This window comes from Podarcis vaucheri (genome assembly GCF_965113315.1).
Source record: "Podarcis vaucheri genome assembly, chromosome: 2".
NCBI lineage: Eukaryota > Metazoa > Chordata > Lepidosauria > Squamata > Lacertidae > Podarcis > Podarcis vaucheri.
Window position 1 is genome coordinate 5,298,586 of NC_138760.1, and position 26,192 is coordinate 5,324,777.

Sequence of the window (26,192 nt, forward strand, 5' to 3'; positions counted from 1 at the left end):
CAGGGTCAGTGCTGCTCATGCATGCAGGGTGGTGATGGTGAAGCTGGAGTCTTTGTTGGTAGCATCCACACAATACAAACAACATCAAACGCCAGCCTGTAATCTCCTGCCCTCTAATTTAATATGGATTTAGCCTTTCTGTGGAAATTCCAGCAAATTTTTAATAAATCAGTTGCCAGCTACATGTTTCCAACATCTGTTTATAATATTAAGTTCCTGTCCAGAAACACCAACACTCTGTAAGTTCTGTAAGTGGGTCTCTTTTGGGGGCCTAATTCTTAGGTTGTCCCTGCAAATATCTAACCCGCTTGTCTATTTTTCACTGTAATAATGCAAGATATTCCCTCCACCTCATTAAAATAAACATATCTAATGAGGAAAGTGATGATGGCACGGTCCTGCTGGCTGTGGGAGGGACCTTATGTTAATCTCTCCACTGTTTTCCCTGGAGTGAATCTTCAGACTTAGAGTTCCCTTTTAGTATCCTCCTGCTATCCTGGCTCTAGTGTGTGGCCTTGCCATCCATCATTGCTGGGTTGTCTCCTCACTAGTCCTTTGCCCCATCCAATATGATATAAGAGTCTAGAGGGGGTGGGGAAGAATCTGCTTACCTGAGTTTCTTTTCACTTCTGGGGTATAAACGATTTTTTTCTGGCCATATTGCCTTTGGAGCATAGTTTGGGGTAAGGCCTTGTCTTGGAGGTCCACACAGAATCTTATAATTGGAAGGGACCATGAGGGCTAGTCCAGCATTGCTGCTGTTCAATTTTAATTGAAATTTGATGAAGATTGTAAAAAAAATATTTAATGATTCTTTGTCTTTTTATTTATTTCATGAGCCACCCTGGGTTCTCAGGGAAGGACAGAGATCCATCAGATTTCTTAAGGGGTTTCTTGGATAGGAACAGGAGTTTCTGGCATGCAACTAGATTGACTGTTGCCCATTATCATTCATCACTTCTCCTCTCAGAAATGGCCCATGTGCCTGTGGCAGACAATCCAAATTATTCCCCACCCAGTGGTAAAAAAACAAAACAATAGACAATAGACAATTTGTTTTTCTTTTATTGGTAGCTTAAAGTCTTCTGCCTGAGGCAAGTTGCCTCATTCTGTCTTATTTATATATGCTGTTTATATATTGGCATTTCACACTGACCTCAGAAAGAATTGTACATAGAATCATAGGATTGGAGAGTTGGAAGGGATCTTGAGGGTCATCCAGTCCAACCCCCTGCAGTGCAGGCATCTCAGTGGAAGCATCCATGACAGATGGACATCCAGGCCCTGCTAAGAACCTCCATGGAAGGAGAGTCCACTGCCCTCCCCTGTCTGTTCCCCTGTCGAACCGCTCTTATCGTCAGAAAATAAAATTATTTACAGTGATGAGCATCAACTAAAAATCTATGCATACATTAAAACCAAGAAGGCAAAGGACTGCTTGCCTCAAATAAGCTGTATTTGCTTTTTCTTCCCTTGGGGCAAGATAATGGTGAGAGTTAACATATATGAGGTAGGGTTGGCCTTTACCACTTCAACTCATGCTGTTTTTATAATTGCTATTTATTTGTTTGTTTACTGTTTTTACAGTGCAATTCTCTACATGTTTACTAAGAAGTAAGACCCATTGAGTTTCATGGGATTTAGAGTGGCCAGGTATCCTACTTTATGAAAGCCAGTCCTCTATTTTGAAGACCTCTCTTTAAAGGTGTCTTCTGTTTGAGGGCTGCCCGACCAAGTCTGTTTTACAGATAAAGAGCCATAACAAGGGAGAGCAGGGGCGCTGAAGTTGCCCATCAACAGCATCACCTGGTCAGCAGACTCAGAAGCTGAACGAATCACCTGGTGTCTTCCTCACTATGGTGAGATGTTCTGAACTCTATTGAAATGTTAGCAATTATTTCAAAATTTGCACCTGTACATAGAACCATGTGCAAATTTTATGTAAAATGATGCCCTCTTTCCCCCCTTTTTTTTGGGTGATGCAATTTTTTTTGGGGGGGGGGACTTCCTCTCAGGTAGGTGTGTATAGGGCTGCAGCCTTGGAGACTGAGGGTCTCTCACTGTAGCTGTTCAGCCAGAGTTCTTGCACAGCATCTTAAGATACAGGAAGGAAAAGCTTTGCAAAACCAACAAGCCTGTTCCCTCCTCCCCCTACACCAGTAGCAATTCTTGACAATGATCTTGTGAATCCCTCTCCACCCATGGGCATAGCCAAGCAGGGGTGGGGGACAGCTGCCCCCCATCAAGTAAATCAGTAAAAAATACTTAACTAACTGAGGTCGCCCGCCCCATAAAGCCTGCCCCCTAACATAAATCCTGGCTACACCCATGCCTCCCCCTTCCTTTTTGATATTGGGTGCACACATCTCTTTTCCATGTTCAGTAACAGAAATAAAAGAAGCGGGTGGGAACTGTGCAGGCAATTTTCCTGCTACCCTGGCAGCAGAAGCCTTGCAGCAAGACTGGCCACCCACCAACCCCTTCTCCATTGTATAGTACTGGATCTGGACACTGTTACTCCAGTCTTTAGAATGGAAATACATTTCTTTCATGATCTGAGTAGAAACACCTTATGGTGGCAAGGAGATTAAAGAGCTTTAAGAATATACCAGTCTGCACAATGTCTTCTTGAGTATGCACCCTTGGCAAACACTTTCAAGAGGTTGTAGGAAGGAGGAGGATGGAGCATACAGTGAGAGCTTGAGATAAAATAATTATTCTTGATTTCATTACTGGGGGGAAAGGGCGCAATCCACATGGCACTCCTTCTGTATGCCTATGCATTTCCGTGAACTTCCACAGCAGAACTTCTCAGTGAATTGGGCCCTGCATTAAACTGCAAACCTGCGTACTTCGGAGGGGATATGGTTTAGAAAATACGAGTCTGCCTGCCATTAATGCTGCAGTTTCCCAGAGGCATAAAGTTGACATTTTGTGGTTTTTAAGAATTTTAAGATAAAAATCTCATATCTTAATCATAATGTTTTCAGCAGTCTGGGATTGATGATCTAAGAGCTGGCTGGATAGCTACATTCATGTTGCCAGATGTCCCTCATATTAGATTAATGCCTCTTATTCTTGAATAGAGTGGTACCTTGGTTTTCGAACGTCTCCGTTGACAAGCATTTTGGTTTTCAAACGCCATAAACCCGGAAGTAAATGCTTTGGTTTCTGAACACGCTTTTGAACGCGAACCAGAAATGCAGCTTCTGTATTGAGTTTTTCGTATTAAGTTTTCCATTTTGAGGCTTCCATACTGAGATTTCTGTTTTTGAACGTTTCAGAACTCAAGCTGTCTTCCGGAACGGATTACATTTGAAAACCAAGGTACAGTGGTGCCTCGCAAGACGAAATTAATTCGTTCCGCAAGTCTCTTCGTCTTGCGAGTTTTTCGTCTTGCGATGCACGGTTTCCCATAGGAATGCATTGAAAATCAATTAATGCGTTCCTAGGGAAACCGCCTTCAGACCAGGTCCGGGGACAGTCTGTCCCCGGACCTCTTCTGAAGGCTGGGGGGGGGGGACAAGGGCTTTTCTTCCCACCCCCAGCATTTTAAAAAACCCCGGGACAGCGGAGGACTTCTCCGCTGTCCGGGGCGATTTAAAAGCCCCTGGGAAGGCAGGCAGGGGGGACAAAGACTTTCGCCCCCCGCCCGCCTTCAGAAGGTGTTCCCGCCCCCCCGCCCGGCTTCGGAGCATCGTTCCGAAGCCCGGCGGCGGCGGGAGGAGGCGTTCCCGCCCCACCGCCCGGCTTCGGAGGAGGTCCGAGGACAGTGGGGAAGACGCGCTGCGCTTCCCCGCTGTCCCGGATATTTCCCTATGGGCTGTCGTCTTGCGAAGCAAGCCCATAGGGAAATTCGTCTTGCGAAGCGCCTCCAAAACGGAAAACCCTTTCGTCTAGCAGGTTTTCCATCTTGTGAGGCGTTCGTCTTGCGAGGTACCACTGTACCACTGTATTATAATCCCCTGGAACAAAATGGAAGTGCCTTAACATTTGTCCAGAAAGTAACGATAGAATCTCTTGTCACCATTCACCATTCATCTAGTGCTCTTGGTTTACTGCTGTATCTTACAAACTGGAATGGAGGAAAGTGTCCTGTGGAAAGGGGGTGCATTTCCCCTTGGAATCTCCCATCTCCAACAGAAACCCTGTAGTACTGTTGTTGTTGTTTAGTCGTTTAGTCGTGTCTGACTCTTTGTGACCCCATGGACCAGAGCACGCCAGGCCCTCCTGTCTTCCCTGTAGTACTACCCTCTCTGTTATGGTGCCTTAAACCTTTGCGGGTCAGGCAGTTCCCACCTTGGAGATGCTTTGATAAGGCGGTGAAAGCACATATTTGAATGGCTGAGGCTCATGAAGCTACAGTGGTGCCTCACAAGACGAAAAGAATCCGTTCTGTAATTCTCTTCGTCTAGTGGTTTTTTCGTCTTGCGAAGCAAGCCCATTGATGGATTAGAGGATTAGTGCTATTAGCGGCTTTTAGCGGCTTATCGGCTTATCGGATCAGCTGATAAGCAGCTTAAAGGTAAAGGTAAAGGTACCCCTGCCCGAACGGGCCAGTCTTGACAGACTCTGGGGTTTGTGCGCCCATCTCACATCTATTGGCCGGGGGCCAGCGCTGTCCGGAGACACTTCCGGGTCACGTGGCCAGCGTGACAACGCTGCTCTGGCGAGCCAGAGCCGCACACGGAACGCCGTTTACCTTCCCGCTGGTAAGCGGTACCTATTTATCTACTTGCCCCCGGGGGTGCTTTCGAACTGCTAGGTTGGCAGGCGCTGGGACCGAGCAGCGGGAGCACACCCCGCCGCGGGGATTCGAACCGCCGACCTTTCGATCGGCAAGCCCTAGGCGCTGAGGCTTTAGCCCACAGCGCCACCCGCGTCCCTGATAAGCAGCTTAGCGGCTTAGAAAAAGGGGGGGGAGGAAAAAACCCCGCAGGAACTCGCAAGACATTGTCGTCTTGCAAAGCAAGCCCATAGGAGATTCGTTTTGCGAAGCACCTCCAAAACGGAAAACTCTTTCGTCTAGCGAGTTTTCCGTCTTGCGAGGCATTCGTCTTGCGGGGCACCACTGTACTGTCAGAGCAGGCCAAAGGCCCATCTTGTCCAGCGCTCTGTTCTCGCAGTGGCCAACCAGATGGCCGTGGGAAGCTCACAAGCAGAATCTGAGCACATCACCACTCTTCCCACTTGTGGTTCCTAGCAACACAGGTACTCAGAGGCTGTACAGAATCACAAAATTGTAGAGTTGGAAGGAAGCACGTGGGTCATGTAGTCTAACCTCCTGCAATGTAGGATTATTATTTTTACCCAACATAGGGCTCAAACCCACAACCCTGAGATTAAGAGTCTCGTGCTGTACCAACTGAGCATACTGCCTCCAACACTGGCTAGAAGCCACTGATAGCTTTCTCTTCCACAAATTTGTCTAGAGGCAAAGGAACTTCTCTCTGTAAAATGTGGGAAATGTATTTAATGGGTCCTGCATCCTGTTCCCACAGTGGCATCCGGATACCTTTGGGAAACCCAGAACCGAGCAGGGCGTGAGCCCAAAGCCCTCTCCTGATGTTGTTCTCCAGTACCACTGCCTCCGATACTAGTCTAGTACACAGCCATTGTGGCTAGTATCCATGAACAGCTTCAGCCACCAATGAATTTGTCAAAGATTCATGGAGGAGTTCTCAAGTCCATAAGTTATTTTGTCCTATAAGACAGACGCTCAGTCCTGCTTGGAAATCACACCCAATAAGTAAGAAGGCGCTGCTGTCCAATCCCAGTTATGGTCTTGGTTTGTTATGGAGCAGGTGAAAGGAGAGACAGAAAGACCCTTTCCAAATGCTTACAAGTTTTTCTGTTCCATTACAATGGTACCTTGGGTTACATATGCTTCAGGTTACAGACTCCGCTAACCCAGAAATAGTGCTTCAGGTTAACAACTTTGCTTCAGAATGAGATCAGAAATTGTGCAGCGGCAGCAGGAGGCCCCATTAGCTAAAGTGGTGTTTCAGGTTAAGAACAGTTTCAGGTTAAGTACGGACCTCTGGAACGAATTAAATACTTAACCTGAGGTACCACTGTATTTCCCATGATCTAGGGGCTGAGCCTGATGCTGAAAAATGGGCTGTGGAGCCCTGCCGTAGTCAGCTCGGGGCTCAGATTAAGCCCATCTCAGAACCCTCCCTGTGTGCAGTTTTTGATACTGACTGAAAATAGAATGCGGAAAATTTTCCCCGCTGGGTGGTTGTACCGCCTGAGGGAACTGTTGTCTTTAGAAATCCCTGAAAAATTGGTGCTGAATAGAGGGAGAAAATGTGTTTTTAAAATAATAATTCAAAAACCTTTGAGTTCTGAGGCTCTCTGCCCCCCACGTGGCTCCACCCACCAGCACATTCAACTCCTGAAAAACAGATGGTGGATGGCGCAGCCAGAGCTACGCAGGCCTTGCCAAGGAACGTGCCGTGCACATTCCTCCTCCGCCAATATTAGGCTGTTGCCCCACCGGCGCCCATGGAACTAGGGGGTGGAAGTGGGGAAGGAGAGAAGCAGAGGGACAATAGCTTGGTTAGCACGCAGCTAAGGGCGGCCTTCTCTTGTGGCACAAATCTTGTCTGAAGGTGGCCATTTACCCCCTTGTTTGCTATATTTCAGAGTGTGTGATGCTCCTGTGATACTTCTAGCCAATTTTTTTTTAGAGAGGCCAGCGAGAATCAGATTGCAGGAGATGGTGCCTTTACAGACAACTTGTACAAACAGTTGTGACTTGTTGAGCTCAGCACCCCCTTTACACACACTAGTCACATATTGTGCCCAAATATGTAGCAACTTGTTCTTTTTTTATAATGCTAGGCCTGGTCAAGGTTAGTGCTGGCATTAGACCTGGTCAAGGTTAGTGCTGGCATAAGCCTGAGGTGGGGAGCTATTTAATGGTGAAAAAGCAGCTAATGTTGTTGATGATTTGGTGTATTTTTTATTTTTATCACAGAGTGCCACTTGGACTTTCTGCCTCAGGCACCAAAATATCTTGGGCTGATGCTGCTTAGTGAGCTTCTGGAGGACTGCCTTTGGCTTGATGAGCTCCTGACGTTCTGCAAGCCTGAATTACAGTTGCCCCAAGGTCACTGGTGTCTCAAGGTGCTAGCTGTAAACAAAGCTCTCTTATAGTTGTGGACTGGACTCGCACAGGAATCTTAGGGATAGTGTCCTCCACTGCACCTGAGAGCAGCAGACACGGCTCTGGCCTCTGACGAAAGAGTACTCTCAGGTGGCTGACACCAATGCCTGAAGCATCTTCTACCTGAGATGGTCAGCTCTGTCTGCCTAATGTTAGGGCTGGTCTTCCCACATCCTGTGGTCCCACACTGCCTAATCCACCCCGGTAATTAAAAAGAAATCAAGAAAAAGCATAGGCATAGCTGTGCAGTGCAACTTTTGACCTGGTTCTTATGTAATGCTGAGCTGAATTATGGTGTACTATGAGTGCAATAAAATAAAAAAAATTCCTTCCAGTAGCACCTTAGAGACCAACTAAGTTTGTTATTGGTATAAGCTTTTGTGTGCATGCACACTTACTGGAAGGAATTTTTTTTATTTTGTTTCTACTACGGCAGACCAACACCTACCTGTAACTATGAGTGCAATAGTGTGCAGATACTCAGAGAGAAGACGGCAGCTAATTTACTCTTCCTCCAGTCTTTCTGTTGCAGTGCTGCTGTGACCTAAGCCATGGTTTGGCTTGGTGTAGTTTTCAATCCCCAGCTCACAGTTTGTCCCACAAGCTGTAACTGTTTGTTTGCTTGCCAGCCACTCTAGGAGGTCTCCAACAAATTAAAACACAATAGAACACCAAAACATTAAAAACTTCATTGAACGAAGGTTTGTTCTATGGCTTACTGCTCACGGTTTGTCTTGAAGAGACAAACCACGAGCCCCAATTCAGACAACACACTAAATCATGGCTTCACTCATAGCAGCAAGAGTACCAGAGGGAGGAGCAACACGGCGGCAATCTCACTGGGAGGCTACACAGTTTAAACTAAGCCATGGGTTGGCTGGGTGTTATGCTCAAACTAGGCCCATGTATAACATGTAGTTTGACCCTTTGTTTGGGGGCTTTGTTTTCTATTGTGTTTTTACTATTTTTTGTTGGGAGCTGCCCAGTGTCGCCGGGGCAACCCAGTCAGATGGGAAGAATTGTTTGTTTGTTTGTACCTCCTCCAAAATACTGCATGTGCTACACACCAACATGAGCTGTGAATTAGGTTTAGCTGTGATAGATCCAATTTTGAGAAAGAAGTAGTTAAACCTAGTGCTCAAGTTGAGAGTACAGAGAGTAGCTACACTTGCTCTTTCCAGGTGTCATTTTAGACTGCCGGCATGCTTGGGTCTTGTGTTAGCTAGTCTTTTTGATATTTTCTTAAAGAGCCTGGAACTAGAGATTGTGTGCTTGCAATAAACAAGCAGGATGAGGCTGGGCGGAGGTCTAGCGTCTCATCCCTCCTCAGGTGGTTGGTCTGTTTCTGGGCTGACCTGCTTCAGATTGTAAATGGGGAGTCTTGGGTGACTGAATGCTCCTGCAGACAAAATAATTCTCTCCACATAGATTTTTTAAAAAACTATCTCCACATAGAAATTTAGAGTGTTGGAGTGGTGTTGATGATGGAGACTAGCTTTCTGTGTGGTGGGAATTTTTTATGTGGAAGAGTATTCAATTAATCAAAAAAAAACAACAAACCAAAAAAACCCCCACGAAGATCATGGCCACTGGGCCCATCACCTCCTGGCAAATAGAAGGGGAAGAAATGGAGACAGTGAGAGATTTTACTTTCTTGGGCTCCATGATCACTGCAGATGGTGACAGCAGTCACAAAATTAAAAGACGCCTGCTCCTTGGGAGAAAGGCGATGGCAAACCTAGAAAGCATCTTAAAAAGCAGAGACATCACCTTGCCAACAAAGGTCCGTATAGTTAAAGCCATGGTTTTCCCAGTAGTGATGTATGGAAGTGAGAGCTGGACCATAAAGAAGGCTGATCGCCGAAGAATTGATGCTTTTGAATTATGGTGCTGGAGGAGACTCTTGAGAGTCCCATGGACTGCAAGAAGATCCAATCTATCCATTCTGAAGGAAATCAGCCCTGAGTGCTCACTGGAAGGACAGATCTTGAAGCTGAGGCTCCAAGACTTTGGCCACCTCATGAGAAGAGAAGACTCCCTGGAAAAGACCCTGATGTTGGGAAAGATGGAGGGCACAAGGAGAAGGGGACAACAGAGGACGAGATGGTTGGACAGTGTTCTCGAAGCCACAAACATGAGTCTGACCAAACTGCGGGAGGCAGTGGAAGACAGGAGTGCCTGGCGTGCTCTGGTCCAGGGGGTCACGAAGAGTCGGACACGACTAAACGACTAAACAACAAATTCAATTAATATGACTTCTCATCTGCAGTCTGAAGCACTTTAGCCCAGATGCAGGTTTGCCACCTGTGTGGGAAGTTGGCCTAAGACTTTGGGAGGATGAGGTAGCAGGCTGCAGAGAAGGCATTGTTTGCTGCACTTTGCAGGTGCTAATTGGTTATTTTTAAGCCTAGCAATTGGTCCTCGCAATGTCATAGACATATGTACTGCTGGCCAGTTGCCATAGCGACATCCCTCACACTGTCATGTCAGTTTCCAAGGTGGGGTCAGGTGCCTGTGGCTTGACACATCTCGGGTTCCTGATGCAGGCAGTTATTTCAGGAGGAGGTGTCATCCCGCTGCATTGCATTATTGCCTCCTGCTGGGCGCTTGCTGGGCTGTTCCTGCAGAGTTCCTCTGGGGGAGCACGGCTGCCCTTTCCTCACCCATGCCTGCTGCCTGCTTCGCTTACGCGGACATCTTTCTGCACTTGCCCACCTGCATACATCCATGCCCATCTTTCTAGGCACATGGGGCCACTTCACAAGACCATACAGAAAATAGGCTAAAGGCAAACTTCTGCTGTTGAAGTTAAGCAGATCTGGCCCTCTTAAGTTAGTTAGATGGGACACTGACTTGGACCCACATCTGAGCCACTATTACATATGATAAGAGGGTGAGTTTGCATCTTCCTGTTGATCATTTCATGACTGCAACATCAAGTTGTTGATCTGCATGTGCAAACAGGCAATCTCAGACCCATCAGATGATTGCTGGCAACTTTCATGGAAGTTCATTCACAAATTTGGTACGGTTAAGTGAGAGAGTCTCTGAGTAGGACCAGGGAGACCCAGGTTCAGATCTTTCCTTAGCCATGCAGCCCACTGGGTGATCTCCTCTCTCAGCCTGACCTATCTCAACAGGGTTGTTGTGAGGCTAAAATGGGCGGAAGAGAAGTGTATACAGAAGCATATGCACTCCTGGTGGCAGGATGGGATCAAAATGTAATAAGTGGATTAAGCTGCCAGTCATCAGTGCCTGGGTCGTGTGCATGTGCGTGTGCGTGCGTGCGCAACACTCATTTTTCTTAAATCTGATGACTGGTAGCTGAATGTGGGAACTGATTCTGTATAAAAGCCTTGCATTGTGAGATGATGTCCTGAAATGAAAGTTTCATTTGCAGATGGTGTATCTGTGATGGTCCTATTCACAAGTAGCTCCTTGATGCGGCAACTGCCAAATAACTACTAAATCGTACCCCAAGCATGTAATAATGAATTGTAGAGAAATGCCAAGTGGGGCGCATGCATATGTGAAGTAGGTATAACCGCTTTGGAGCAAGAGCAAAGTATCTGCATGATGTTAAACAGTAAGTAGGTATCTTGAGATGTGAGCTGCTTGAATCTGCTGTCATAGATCTGTATGCCTGTGTTGTGTTTCTCCAGCTTACACCACCATTTTCTAATACAACAGCTTTCCTCTCACCAAATTTTTGAGGCCATTTGCTATGTTTATCACAGCTTTCAAGTGAACATAACCCTGCAATTTCCAGCTTTTCATTCTTAATGTTGAGATTGGGCATTACCATTTTCTAACAGCGCTGGAGTGACACTAATATATGCTTTTGACCACTTCCAAACTGTGTTGACGTTCCAACTGAGTTTGCAAAGGAGATGGATGCAGAGCTGACCTCGTAGCCTGATCAGGCATCATGTGTATAAGAACCCAAAAGGTCATGCCCCATAACAGTGCAGGTGTGGAGCTTAGCAAAGTTTAGCGATGTTCAGTTGCAACAAGGGGAGTGCAAGGTGATGTCTTCTCAATAAACTGTTAATGGCTCTGAAGGAGGTAAGCTTAGCTGCTGAAGGAGCCATGTGGGGTTTTGCCCTGTGGATAGTGGTGAATTGAGAGAAGCAGAAACCACCCACCTACTTCCCATGTGCATTCCAATAGGTCTCTCTTCTACAAAGTGGGGAAATTCATTTTAACAGGGTGGAGGGTGGGAACCATCAAAAGTGATGTAATGCTGTTCACTTCTGTACTCACTTTGAATGCTCACACTGATAAGGACAGAGGCTGTAAGCTCCAGCAGCTATTTGAAATCGCAGAGCAGGTCTCACAGGCCAGGGCTATGATCTGGAGAGGCACACAGCACAGCAATCTTGGGTGTGTGTATGTGTATTGGATTGTTTGCTTGATTTTGTTCTAGTTTTTATCATGTATTTGTGCTTTTATATTGTATTTATTTGTTGTGAACTGCTCTGAGATCTGTGAATGAAGGGCAGTATGCATATTTAATAAATAATAATTTGCTGAAGCTAAGGGGGTCTGGGTCTGATCAGTGCTTTGATTTAGACTGCCTGGGAATCCCAGGCAGATCAGGAAATAAAAGTAATAGCAAAGATCTTCTACAGGCTTGCTGTCTGAGATCCATTTTACTAGAAATACCAGGGGCCTGAATCTGGGAGTTTCTGCCTGCAAATAATGTCATCACTGAGCTATGGCCTGCTCCTTCTAACACCTTGGATTTCAGGTGGAGCAGTTCAGGTCAATGGGGCCCTCCAAGCCTCTCTAATGCAGCCCTCAGGACTCCCCCCAGGCCACACTTGCCCCGTGTCCTCCTATGGACCCTCTTCAGTTGCTTTTGCATATCCAGAATTGTCAGGATGCTGTCAGCGGCTCCCGACTGGTTGCCCAGGAAAGTATAAGACAAGAAAAAGTTTCTTACAGTCCTTATTTATTTCAGTCTTTACAGAGAGAGGCTATAGAACCCAGCCTCTTGGTTAATGGCATTGTCCCGAGTGAATGAGGTGTCCTCATTCGTCATCATCATTGCCTCCCCTACGGGTGCTGCTACGTGCCCTCTGTCTTTGAGCTCTTTGCTCTCCTACTTTTAAGGCTCACCGGGTTCTGGGAGATGGAGGGTCTGGAATGTTTTCAATGATATGTCAGCCAGGTGTTGCTCTGGCTCTCCCATGGTTTCCCCCTCATCTTCCTCTGAGCTGTGACCTCCCTCAAACCCCTGTCTATCTTGTCTTCCTCCTCCTCCATGGAAGGGTCAGGATGGGGAGGCCACCTCCACCATTCCTCCTCCGCCCAGTCCCTGACAGAGTGTGCCATTGAACTGTAATGACAACCAGGCTTGCCTGGTTGGAGTGAGATGGGTATGGAGTGTAGCTTACGGTGCAAGGTTAAGAGTTGCATCCATTCCTCTACCCAGGTTTTGCCTCTTGCACGTGGCCCTTGAGAGGATGCCTGAGAGGGCTGCAAAGTGTTCTGTGCCCCTGCCTTGTGCATGCATTTGAGTGACCTTTTCTTAAATTGGGAGGAAGGGTTTCCAGACCAAAGGGTGTGCCTTCCTCCAGGAAGCTTCGAGACCAGCCTCTTTCCCCTTTAGGATGCAAGCACGGCCTCTGCGCCTCCAGATTTGTGTGTGCTTTGAGTACGTCACAAAATCGGTCCATGTACTCACTGGTTGTGCCTGTCCTCTCCCCGCAGATCCTTACTCCATCGCAGGCAGCGATGGCAGCATCTCTGCCTCCGTGGCCTCCATCCAGCCACAGGCATCCAGCAGCTCGGCTCCCAGCTCCCCCGCCTCCCGCCACTCGGTCAGCACCCTCAAGAAATGGCTGACCAACCCCGTGCGCAAACTAAGTGCCGGCGGGCTACCTCGGGGCGAACGCCCACTCAGGAAACAAGAGGGCCGGGCTCGGCGGCACGGGCGCCAGGAAGATCGCAAGAGCATCGACTTGGGCCTTCTGGGGCAAGCAGAGGGGCCCTTTGCTGTCCCGCCGCAGGAGTCGGTAGGCACGGTGAGAGCAGAGAAATGCCTGTCTTGCCATGAGCGAGAAGTTGTCTTGTTTCCCTTCTGGACCAGCTAGCCACAAGCCCCCTGCAGATGAGTTTCGGCAACTGAGACAGAAACATGCCAGAAGCAGGGGGGCTAACATCATACACAAGTATGCCCATAGAGCAGTGTCCATCAGCTTCCACCAAACTAGCCATGCTGTCTGATGGGAGTGGCAGGCAAAAACATCTGGAGGGTGTGCTGGGTTGCCAGAGGCTGTTTCAAAGCAAACAGAACACCTCTCTGTGGTGCAGTGGGTCAGTGTCTCTGGCCGTTAACCAGAAGGCTTGTGGTTTGAGCCCACCCAGGGCTGTGGGCAGGTTTCATGCATTGCAGGGGGCTGGACCAGATGACCTTTGTGCTGCCTTCCAGCTCTACAATTCTATGGTATCAGTAAGCCAAGCCACGTGATGTAAGAGAATACCACCAACAACCCCCCTCCATAATCTGCCCAAGGGAGCAGGGGGGAGGAAAATTGCAAGGCCAAATGTGGTCATTGGTGAAATCCTGAACATGAGCAGAACTCATTGACGACACCCATCACTGAATTGTCCCAAGGAATATGTAAAATGACAGATCTCTGTGCCATCCAGCGTTCTTGCTTCATTGCGGCTTTTCTTTATGTCCGCAAGAAGTTTGGAAAAATAAACCTCTAATATATTGTGTACTTGTGTGTGAAGGAGAGGGTGTGGGTTTCTCCTTTCTTATCCTAGCAGGTAACTACTGAAGCACCAGAGCTGTAGTACTTTCCCCTGAATGAATCTCCCCTGGTTACTAATTCTCCTCTGCAATTTCAATCCGTACCAGTCCTCTTCACCCCTCTCCTGCAGAGAGGTCACTGAATTTCATTTTAATATGGAACCAGGCTGGGGAATGTGGAGGTCTGACCTGTAAAGCTTGGTTGGCACTGTGTACCTGGCAGCAGCACTTAGCTCTGGCACTGCAAATCAGGGGTTCATAGAATCATAGAATCATAGAATCATAGAATCATAGAGTTGGAAGAGACCACAAGGGCCATCGAGTCCAACCCCCTGCCAAGCAGGAAACACCATCAGAGCACTCCTGACATATGGTTGTCAAGCCTCTGCTTAAAGACCTCCAAAGTAGGAGACTCCACCACACTCTTTGGCAGCAAATTCCACTGTCGAACAGCTCTTACTGTCAGGAAGTTCTTCCTAATGTTTAGGTGGAATCTTCTTTCTTGTAGTTTGGATCCATTGCTCCGTGTCCGCTTCTCCGGAGCAGTAGAAAACAACCTTTCTCCCTCCTCCATGTGACATCCTTTTATATATTTGAACATGGCTATCATATCACCCCTTAACCTCCTCTTCTCCAGGCTAAACATGCCCAGCTCCCTTAGCCGTTCCTCATAAGGCATCGTTTCCAGGCCTTTGACCATTTTGGTTGCCCTCCTCTGGACACGTTCCAGTTTGTCAGTGTCCTTCTTGAATTGTGGTGCCCAGAACTGGACACAGTACTCCAGGTGTGGTCTGACCAGAGCAGAATACAGTGGCACTATTACTTCCCTTGATCTAGATGCTATACTCCTATTGATGCAGCCCAGAATTGCATTGGCTTTTTTAGCTGCCGCGTCACACTGTTGGCTCATGTCAAGTTTGTGGTCAACCAAGACTCCTAGATCCTTTTCACATGTACTGCTCTCAAGCCAGGTGTCACCCATCTTGTATTTGTGCCTCTCATTTTTTTTGCCCAAGTGCAATACTTTACATTTCTCCCTGTTAAAATTCATCTTGTTTATTTTTGCCCAGTTCTCTAATCTGTTCTCTAATCTGTCAAGGTCGTTTTGAAGTGTGATCCTGTCCTCTGGGGTGTTAGCCACCCCTCCCAGTTGTCAACTTGGTGCCCCCCAGATAATGGGAGTTGTAGTGCACAACATCTGGATGGCACCACGTTGACTAGCCCTGCTGTAGATGGAGTTGTAGGGGGAACAGGAGGGGGAGCCAAAGGTCCATAGTGCCTATAAGACCCTTTGCTGTTTGTGGGCTGAAAAAACAATCTCTCTTCCTCTCCCCCATTTTGTAAGTTGCTCATCTCTGTGCTGTGATAGAGCATATGGGTGTTCTCTGACATACATCCTTTCCCCCAAAGAATTCTGGGCAGTGTAGTTTGCCTCTTGCAGAGTTGCAGCTCCCAGCAACCCTGAACAACCTACAGTTTTGAGGGAAAGAACGTGCTTCAAATATAAAGGTTTTGTGTTTGTCGCAGCCAAAGCCTGATTTCTTTCCTGACACCAGATGGGGAAAAAACAAAAAATGTTTCTGGGCCCATCTGAAAGTGCTTTCTAGTGATATCCTCATCCAAAACAATAAATTAATCCAAAGGATTGCCTTTTCTAATACGAGCCTACCAGTTTAAGGAGATCTTAAACGGAAGTTATCTTGTGCGTCCCAACAGTCCCTGAAATATCTGGTTGGAAGCAAGGTGAGGGCCTTTCTGGTAGCTGCACCCAAACTTTGGAAATTCCTAAGGGAAGCCTGCCTGAACACCTTATTTTGCCTCCCCACCCCCAGGGTAAATTCCATTTATAACCCTTTTTGTTAAGGGTTTTAATTTTGTAGGAAGCTGGTGGTTTTTATCAGGTTCCTTTGGGTGACATTTAGAAATGGGTGACATTTTCTTGGGGGGGCGGCGAGGGTAGATTTTTACGGTGTTGGTTTTTTATTTCATTGTTTTACCTGATAGTTATTGGACTCTTTTTGAGCAAAGTGAGGATATAAATCAGAACACCCATATGCAAACCCGAAACACCCTATTTTTTCCCTTTTTGACAAGTTTACATGACTGGTGCCTGTTCCATTTCCTTGCACTCACCCCCCATTGTGCCTTTTTGCTTTAAAACCAAACACCATTGAGATACTTAAAATCCCAAATAATGGAAAGAGAATAGATGGTGCATAATTAAGCAGTTGCACTTGATTTACATAATTCTGATTGAAGGATTTAAGTATCCCAGTGGGAAATTCTGGATTTTTTAAGAATACTGGAGGAGGCAGAATAAACAGTCCTGATTACTCTTAAAGGCTAATATTGCTTTATTCTTGCTGCATTAGGGTCAAACTACCTGAGGGGAGGGTTTAACCCCTCCCATGCCTCTCCCAGGACATTTTGCCCCTCTGCAGGGCTTACTACAAGCTGTCAAACACAGCGGGGGGTGGGGTTTGGAATAAATTAAAAATGGTCAGGGAGCGGCATTTACAGGGGTTAATTGGTGGGTAGGGGGAAACATGCCTTGCCCACCCACCAGCTGTCCCCTGCAGATTTCCCTACCCCTGTATGTAGGCAAAGGAAAACACATAATAATAATAATAATAATAATAATAATAATAATAATAATAATAATAATATTTATACCCCGCCGATCTGGCTGGGTTTCCCCAGCCACTTTGGGCGGATTCCAACAAAATATTAAAATACAATAGTCTGTCAAAAATTAAAAGTTTGCCTAAACAGGGCTGCCTTCAGATGTCTTCTAAAAGTCTGGTAGTTGTTTTTCTCTTTGACATCTGGTGGGAGGGCGTTCCACAGGGTGGGCACCACTACTGAGAAGGCCCTTTGCCTGGTTCCCTGTAACTTGGCTTCTCACAGCAAGGGTACTGCCAAAAGGCCCTCGGCACTGAACCTCAGTGTCCGGGCAGAACAATGGGGGTGGAGACACTCCTTCAGGTATACTGGACCGTTTAGGGCTTTAAAGGTCAGCACCAACACTTTGAATTGTGTACTGGGAGCCAATGTAGGTCCTTCAAGACCCGTGTTAGGTGGTCTTGGCGGCTGCTCCCAGTCACCAGTCTAGCTGCCGCATTCTGTATTAGTTGTAGTTTCAAAGGTAGTCCCACATAGAGCGCATTGCAGTAGTCCAAGCGGGAGATAACTAGAGCATGCATCACTCTGGCGAGACAGTCCGCCGGCAGGTAGGGTCTCAACCTGCGTACCAGATGAAGCTGGTAAACAGCTGCCCTGGACACAGAATTGACCTGCACCTCCATGGACAGCTGCACAATTAGGACCCTTGTGCCCTGGCCTTCAGAAGGCATGGGGCTGTTCGAATTTTGCTATACACATTTGTGGAAAGGTGCTAACAGAGGGAACACCAGTTTGATCTGTAAGTAGTACGGACTGGCAAATGCTTGCAGTGGTGGCTGGTCCAGCAGAGCACGGGAGACACTGCTGCACCACTTTGCTCTTAGCACTTGCCTGCCTTTTTACTTATTCCAAAGAGTGGCACTGGCTGTTAGCTTCCTCCTCCTTAGGGCTCATCCAGACTTCCTTTCCTGCTAGGCTTCTACGTCTGAGCTTCAAAGCTCCACATCCAAGCAGTTTTTGTTGTTGTCGTCGTCCTGGTCCTTTCCCTGGGAAAACCCATGTTTTACCACTGAATCAGAGCAAACAACAATCATAGTTTGCTCTGATTCAGCGGTAAAATGCGGGTTTTCTCCGGGAAAGCGCAGGGTAAAAATTTAAAAATGCTGCTCAGAAATGGATCTTTGAAGCAGAGACCTGTGCCTGGATAGTGTGGCATAAAAGAAAGTGTCACACTCTTGCTTGCCCCTTGCCTAGAGCAGGTCCAAGGGGTTTTCCGCTTGACCCACACTTTCTAGGAACAGGTCTGAGTGACTCCCTGCCCCCCCCCGCCCCCCAAACAGCAGGACCTGAGGAAGCATGGAAAAGCCCCTGGTCTCAGTGTTGGTTCCTGCACAACTGAGCAAGAGAGAAGAATGGGGAGAAAATGAGAATTATGTAGTCTGCCTGTCATTGACTCTGGCACCTCCGACTGCTGGCTTCCATGCCTTCTGCCCTAACAGTACGAACATGGAATTTGGATGGCAGGTTCTAGTACTGCAGTTCTCATAGGATGACTGATGATTTGGACAGGGATGGGAGGAGAGAATTCCCTGTGGCCCCCAAAAGGCTGAGCTGGGCTGCCACCCTTATCTAACATTCTTCCCTTGCATTACAGGATAGCACTGCTCATCTCCCAGACCTTTCCCTGTTCTCCAGCCAGCTAGAAGGGGATGGCTCAGGAAAAAGCAGCCAGGTGAGCTGCAGGGGGACGGATGGGGAGCAAAGTAAGAGGCAACGTTGTCTTGCACCAGGTTGAGGGGGCAACAATCCCCCCTCTTCTCCATGGGACCCCAGAGAGGACTACAGTTGCTATGTGTCCTACTTTACAGAGAACAGTCCTCTGTTTTGAGGGGGGGGCAGTCCTATATTTGAACATGTTCTCTTTCTGAGGGCTTCCCAGTCCATGTCTAATTTAAGGGCAAAAGACCATAAAAGGGAGAAAGCAGAGGCCTTGAAGTTGCCCATCAAATGTTATCAGCAGACTTCAGCAGACACAACCAGCGATTTTGCTCTTGCCCCACTTCTTTCCCAGGCAAATTCCAGTCCAGAGAAGTCCCAAATTGCTGTTTGCTGTGATTGAATGCTAAAGAGTGGTTTTGGGGAGGTGGGGGTGGGGGGCCGCAAACAAGAGGAATTGTGGAGAGGGGCACACAAGTCACTTTATGTTTTCCCCACCATGGGGAGATGGACTGTATTTCCACAAACAATTTCATGCAGATTGGTGTCCCTTTTTTGTGACGCAAATAATTTGGGGGGCTGGCTTGTGTCTGTGCAACGCATATCTGGCCATCCTAGAACATGCCCGTCAAAGCACCAGATTGTTTTAATGCTAGCAAAAATAGCAAGATGGGAAATGCTGCAGGTCCCAACAGAAACTGACTAGAAATAAAACAACTGTGGAATGTGGTGCAGTTAATGAAAATGACTTTTTTTGAGTATGACTCGGAAAAGAGGATGATAGCAAGTAAATATGAAAACAAATGGCATGTGTTTATAAAGTTAGGGAAGTGATCTGAGGATTATGAAGACACGTTGCTTGGTTCCTTCACGGTTCTGTAAATGAATTTGAATGGTTTGTTTCTTTCCAATGTAGAGGCAGGATATAGGGCTACATAGCTGTGATATATATATATATATATATATATATATATATATATATATATATATATATAAATATAGCTATAGCTATAGATATAGATATAGATAGGCATTTTGAATAAAACAAACCAATGAGAATATGTTTAGCTGAATGTCATTTGATTTGCGGTTTATTTTAAATGTTTTCTTCCAAAATTAGTTTTCAGCTCTATTTCAGGCAATTAATCAGTCAATCATTTCCAAAAGCAGGATATCTGCTCCAAATTGGAGAAGTGTTCCAGGATCTATGATGGACATTCTTTCCTTCCCCTGATCTTTCAGAGCCTGATGTGTTGTGAGTGAGCTTAGGGGAAATAGAAGATCCTGCTACACCTTCTTGGCCCACACAATATATTTTGCGTCTCATCCTGGGTCCCCAGTGCCCCTTTCCCCGGTTAATCCACCCAATGTGAAATGTTGTAAGACGTTATGGGCTCTTCTCTCCCCCCCCCTTTCTCTCATGGCAGGGCCCTGACTCTTCTCTGCTCCTTGGTGACCCTCCAAACCCCGAGCCCACTTCACAACCTCCTATGCCACCCCCAGCCTCTGAGGAACAGGAAGAGGAGGAGAGGCTCAGTGCCTTAGAAAAGAGTATGTAAGTGATTTCTCTTGTGCACCGACTTCTAGGCAGCAGTGGGAAGGGCAGGGGGAGGAGCAGCCTCTGCTGGGGAGAGCAGATGCACAGACCTGGTGGGTACCAAACCCCACCCACAAACGCGGGCACTATTTCACAAGTTTAGCGGATTCAGGGCCTGGGCGCCAAGTATGTTGAACACATGCCCCATAAAAGGTAGGCAGCTGCGTGCCTCATTTTTTCACTGCACACATTCTGTCTTTGTGGAGTGGCCCCTGGCTGTCTGCATATTCATGCCTACAAATGTATTGAGTATGATGGGCGAACCATGGCCGCGTAATGTTGTCCTGGTGGTATGCCTGCTGCCAGTGGCGTAGCGTGGGTTGTCAGCACCCGGGGCAAGGCAAGTAATTTGCGCCCCCTAACCCGTGGATTTGCGCCCCCTAACCCGTGGATTTGCGCCCCCTAACCCTAACCCCCAGATGTTGCGCCCGGTGCAGCCGCCCCCCCCTGCACCCCCCACGCTACGCCACTGCCTGCTGCCTCTGTAACGTTGAGCAGCTTGCTGGCAGGGGCCTTCCTGTGGGTCATGCATGGGCCTGTGTTGAGGAGGCTGGCAGCATGCCTGTGGCATTGAAAAGGGAGATTGGAGGGGGAAATGGAGGGGAAGGGGGTCACGCAGTGAGGTTCCTTCCCCTTAGACATTGCTGCTTCCTCTCCCCTGCAGGTTTGTTCTCAGGGAGTTGATTGAGACTGAGAAGATGTACGTGGAGGACCTGGGCCAGATTGTGGAGGTGCCAACATCCACTCCATTTTAGGCACTGATTCCCCTCTGTCCACCAACGGGGCCGTCTCCAGATTTTTGTGGGACCTTGGGCAAGAACCTGCTTGTCTTCCAGTGAGAGAGCACACTGCTTGCTGCTCACCTCTGTGTTTCTTGATCCGACCTCCTTGTTGTTGTCCTAGGAACCTAGGAAGGAAAGGTGGATAAAGAATCAGGCTCAGTCCCAAGAGCCCACAGTGGGCTTCCCATGTACCCAAGGCCCCATGGCTGCTGGCTCTTGCCACATCCCACCAGTCTGTTCCATATGCTGGTATTTTAGTAGTTTTATGCCCCACCCTTTCTGAAAGAAATAAGAGTGTTTCCACCCCTGCCCACACAGTGTTCCTTCTGGTATCCAAAACCACTGCCTTCTGTGAGCAGAAATCTCCCCGCTTTTCACACTTCTGCCCGAATGACTTTTGCCTGGCAGCAACATTGACCACAGACAATGTTAAGCAGGCTTAAATCTGAAAAAAGTACCAGTATTTGGACCCCAGTAAGGACCTCAGGCTTCTTGTTCTTCCTTTTTTGTTTTAAAAACAAGGGAAGATCCGTGTGGCATTTAACTAAGTTTTCTTCAGTGTATACTAAGGGGACCTAACTAAGGGCTCCTCCACACTCAAGTTTGTCCCATGATTTCTAGTCACAAATTGTAGAAATTATTTCCATAACTTGATTATACATGGATAAATAGTCCCCCTTATTTGAGCTGAACTTGCTGTCAGTCAATAACAATGATGGAAGATAAAATATTTTTACTGAAAGATGTTCCAGTAGCACCTTAAAGACCAACTAAGTATAAGCTTTCTAGGAATGAGCTTCCGTGTGTATACACACTTCTTCAGATACTCTGAAGCAGAGGTCTCTTCAACCTTTTAAGTGTTGATGACTGTTAATGATGGCAGTTGGTTCCACAGTGAAGGGCAAGGGATTTTTAAAGGGATAGATGACCAAAATTAGCTTTAGCATGTATAATGGGACATGAACCCAATATCTCTATTCAGACCAGGTCTCTCCATAGTTTTTAGTTTGGTAATGAGTTGTAATTCAGCAACTTCTCTTTCAAGTGTATTTCTAAAATTCGTTTCAATAAGACAGCTACTTTGAGATCTTTTATAGAATGTCCTGGGAGACTGAAGTGTTTTCCTGTTGGTTTCTCTGTTTTATGATTCCTGGTGTCAGAAAAACAAAAAAGTTCTAATTTTTACAATTTGACGCCAGGAGTCATAAAATAGAGAAGTTTGACTCATTATGTGAAGCTAAACACACAAGAGGAAGCTGTCAACAGGTTGGAAGAACTGCAGGGTTTGCAAGAAGTTCAAAAAATATTCAGGGAGAAAAAACTTGGAGAGGGGGTTGTCAAAAAAAAAAAAGAAGCTCACTGAGGACTGGACATACTCTTTGGGCATTGAATATTGACTGGTTGACAGTTGGGTTAAGACAGCAAACTGATGGGGGAAAGGGAATGGAATATCCCTAGAAGTGGCCTGGCTGGCTGGCACCCTGAACATCCCATTGCACATCCCACTTGTGAATTCAAATACTGAACTAGCTCTTTCATTGCTTCTGCTAACTAAACTAGTCAGCTTTCTGTTCTGACTTCAAGATCTCTTTCCTAGGTGGCTTCAATCAATTTAGACCTCATTTCTGTATGGGTTTTAGGTTCTTCATAATTTTTCAGCTCCTTAAATTGCATTTTCGTTTGTTGCTGAGTTTCTTTCAGAACTTTCCAAAATTGCTTTGGATTTTACTATCCTTAACAATTTTCCACCTAGGCTGCTTAACTCTTTATACCCCCCAGTGCCACAGAAGTATAGAACAAGACAGGAGCTCTGGTTCTTATACGGATCTTTTGGGCGCTCCTCTGTTTCCATCACTCCATTGTGACAACTGTTCCTACATCTATTCCTGGTGATTGCCTTTTAATCAGTTACCAACCCATAGAAGGGTCCATCCATCTTGACTGCTAAATATCCTTAAAAGCCTTTGGTGAAAGTACCGTATTTGCCCAGTCTCTTTCTGAAAAGCCAAAGATACAAATCTCCACTGGCCTACCTGTATATACAGAGAATGAGAGAGATGTTTGCTGATGATTTCATAGAATTCCAAAAAAATGGTGAGGCAAAACTTCCCTTTGCAAAAGCCCTGTTTATACTTCATTTCCTAAATTTTTATTTACTCATTCGTTTTAAAAACTGGATGAGGAGAGAAGCAGGGAAATCTCTCCAAGTAAGAGTGTGAGACTCCTTAATGTGCTTTTGGGGTGGGGTGGGAGGGGGGAGGTTCTCCTCAGTCCAGGCTTATGATCAGTTGGGGGTCTGGGGTCCAAGGGCAGGAGCCTAGTGTTCTAGAGGAGGCTGTGAATGCTCTGAGGATTAAAAAGGGGGGGTGACTTCTTTAGCAAGCATTGGTCTTGTGTTCACAATGTTGTGTGAACCGGGGTCCTCTCATGCAACAGAACCCCCTCTTCTCTTCCCACATCCCTCCAAAATCTGCTTCAGAAGGCTCTCCAACCCTCCGGAGCAGGTTTTGAAGGGGCTGCAGGTAAAAGGAGGGGGAAGTTGCATTGTCCAAGTGGAAGTCTTGTTATGCAAGCAGAAAGGTAGCATTGGGGACACCATCTGTATTTAACTCTTCTAGCCTTAGTCGAATCCCTGCGTTGCTCGGTCCCACCTCCTGCCCACCTAGCAGTTCAAAAGCACATCAAAGTGTAAGTAGATAAATAGGTACCGCTCCGGCGGGAAGGTAAACGGCGTTTCTGTGCGCTGCTCTGGTTCGCCAGAAGTGGCTTACTCATGCTGGCCACATGACCCGGAAGCTGTACGCCGGCTCCCTCGGCCAATAAAGCGAAATGAGCGCCGCAACCCCAGAGTCGGCCACGACTGGACCTAATGCTGACCATTAGGTACCTTTAGCCTTAAAAACACTTTCCAGCAGTGTACCTGGGACAGGGCTGCCATTTCCTGCATCTTTCCTTCCTCCCTAGTTCCTTTTTAAAAGACTAGAAAGATATTGACAGCCTTCCAAGTCCTCTCTGTAAGGAGGCTAATATAATAGTTCAGCAGTTCTTCATCTGTTCTTTAAGAACTATTGGATGAATGCCACCTGGCCGGAAAACCTTGTTCCTTCTTAATGTTTTCACTTGGTTCTAAGACAGACTGATTCAGCCTCGATAACCCTTCCAGCATGTTTTGAAGACTGAAGCAAACAATTCCTTCTGTTTCTCTGCAATTTCTCTGTCTTCCGAAAAGGTCTTGTTTTGCTTCCTTGCCATATAAAGGTCCCCCTGCGTCTTTCTGGTTTTCTGCTTCTGACACCTTTAAAGAAATAATGTATTGATATCTGCAGCAGTTTGTGCTTGAAGTTCCTTTTTGCCTCTTGCCACATTGTACATCTATGTCTTGGTTTGCTCATTTGTGCTCCTCCTTCATCTGGGCAACTGTTCCTCCTTTAATGAAAATAGTTTTGCCTTTTATAGTCTCTTTGGCTCTGCTGTTTGACTGTGTTGGATTACTGTTGAGCTTGTTTGTGCTTTTTTGCTCATCCGTGGTACATATTTTATTTGAGCCTTTATTGTTACATATTTAATATGACTTGCTATGTCAACCTTATTTTTCCATTTTGAGCAGGCCTGTTACTCAAAATCAGGCCACCAGCCATTTCAACCATTTCTGCCACCTAGTTAAGGTCCTGGTTAAGCCATCTCAAATTATGCAAAAACTCAAGATTCCCCCCCCCCCCAGCCTGTAACCAAAAACATAGTGGTGCTAAGACCAGGGGGGGGGGACGGGACGGGACTAATGCCAGTCAATGCAAAATGGGGAGAATAACTACTGCACTATAGTACATTGATTTAGATTAAAATAATTTGTTGCATGCTCATTCTAATTCAATTGCCAAAATAAATGCAACGTGCCAACCACAGTGTCCACGAGACAGAAAAATTAGTGCCCTGTGCTCACCAATTTGTTCTCAAGCTAGGAAAATCAGGGTCCAACTCGCCAGCCTAGGAAATAAATGCAACCACAGTCAACTGGAGCAAAATTACTGCTTTAACTGAAAAGTGAAGAAATACTGGCTGCCCATTGGTCAGTACAAGGAGATGGGGGGAAGGTAGCAGGACGGCACTGCTTCCCTGGCTTGTCAGTCATCCCAGCACTTTTTTTCTTTCTAGAGTTGGCCAAAATACTGAAAGGCAGGAGCAGATTTGCCTTTTACTCACCACATTGGTAGAATTCTGCCTCCACTCTTCCCCCTATATCTCCATAAATAAAAGGGCTGGAGACTTTTTTTTTAAAGAGGGGGAAGATGCTGAAAATTCAGGGAAGAGCCCTTGGGTAGGGCTCATTCACACAGGAGCGTAATGTTGCTAAGGACCTGAGATACTGGGGTTGAGAACAAATAATGCAAATTGAGCAACTTTAAATTGGATTTCCCTAATACATCATGGGTGCCGATTTGGGATTTAATTGCATCTAATGCAATGACCCTCTTTTCAGCTCTGCAAGGCAGTGGTTTTTCAAGTGCTCAACTTTTTTGTGGTCAAACACCTGGCGGGGTTACAGAAGAGTTGGGAGGGTGTGTTCTAGGCTAGGCTCTCTGTGCAGGGTGCTGCTCCATCACTCTTCCTTGTGGACTGGATGCACCAAAGGTCTTCTGCAGCTGCTCAGGTCAGGTGGGAAATCTGTTTAATGGCAAGCTGTCTGTTGGGGAAGCTTGTCTGCCATTTCTGTGGTGCTCATTGAGGAATCCCTGATCAGCTTCTGAAGAATGCCAGGGTTGCCCTGAGCACAGTTGGAAAGCCATGGCCAAGGGTAATGTGGCTGCTTCCTCAGCGCTTCACACCAGGGTCCTGTCCATCTTCTGTCCTCTTCTGGGCACTAACGTAGCCCAGACACATTCCCCTTCATGCCACCACCCTAGCTCTGCCTCCCTGGCCTTAAAGAGGAGGCAGGCAGCCTTCTCTAGCCTGCTCTTCTGACTTCTGCAGGGCTATATGGCGACCATGAGTGCCCGTGGTATCCCAGAGGACATGAAGGGCAAGGACAAGATAATCTTTGGGAACATCCACCAGATCTATGACTGGCACAAAGAGTAAGTAAGCACCCATTCCTGGGTGCAGGTCATGCATTGGCTGTGGAAATCTCACAATGGGGCCAGAACGGGATGTGGCAAGAGATGCCTTTTGCTGACGGCTGGTAGTGACTCCTCTTGGATTACCTTGCCCAGGTGCTTGTGGCCAGTGTGGAACAGACAAGATGAGGGGGAGCAGCAGTGGTCCACCGTCATTGGGAATTGGTGGAAGAGGAGGGATGGTTGGGAAGCAAAATAACTTGTCCTGCAGATCTCACACTCTTTCTGTTCCCTCTTATCCCTGATCCCAGTTATTTACTCAAGCAGCTGGAGAAGTGTCTGGAGGACCCTGATCTTCTGGCTGAACTGTTCATAAAGCACGTGAGTCCCTGGCTTTGCTAAATAAGAACAGAAGAGCTGCCGAGCTGAGCCACAATGGGAGGTGGATAGATGGACAGGGCTCCATCATATTCTAGGCACAGGAGGTGAC

At 46.9% G+C, this 26,192-nt stretch overlaps 1 protein-coding gene across 8 annotated transcripts in view; it reads left to right on the forward strand.

Annotated features, from left to right (window-relative positions):
* ARHGEF25 (Rho guanine nucleotide exchange factor 25) overlaps window positions 1-26,192 on the forward strand; it is a 72,067-nt gene that overhangs the window by 29,094 nt on the left and 16,781 nt on the right. For 7 of the 8 annotated variants that reach the window (XM_082208202.1, XM_082208199.1, XM_082208196.1 and 4 more), the window contains 6 exons: window positions 12,887-13,200; window positions 18,211-18,288; window positions 19,700-19,827; window positions 20,534-20,600; window positions 25,620-25,723; window positions 26,014-26,083. In XM_082208202.1, coding sequence (XP_082064328.1) covers window positions 12,887-13,200; window positions 18,211-18,288; window positions 19,700-19,827; window positions 20,534-20,600; window positions 25,620-25,723; window positions 26,014-26,083 — 761 coding nt within the window. The remainder of the gene's footprint in view (window positions 1-12,886; window positions 13,201-18,210; window positions 18,289-19,699; window positions 19,828-20,533; window positions 20,601-25,619; window positions 25,724-26,013; window positions 26,084-26,192) is intronic. The other variant, XM_082208197.1, reaches the window with a different exon arrangement.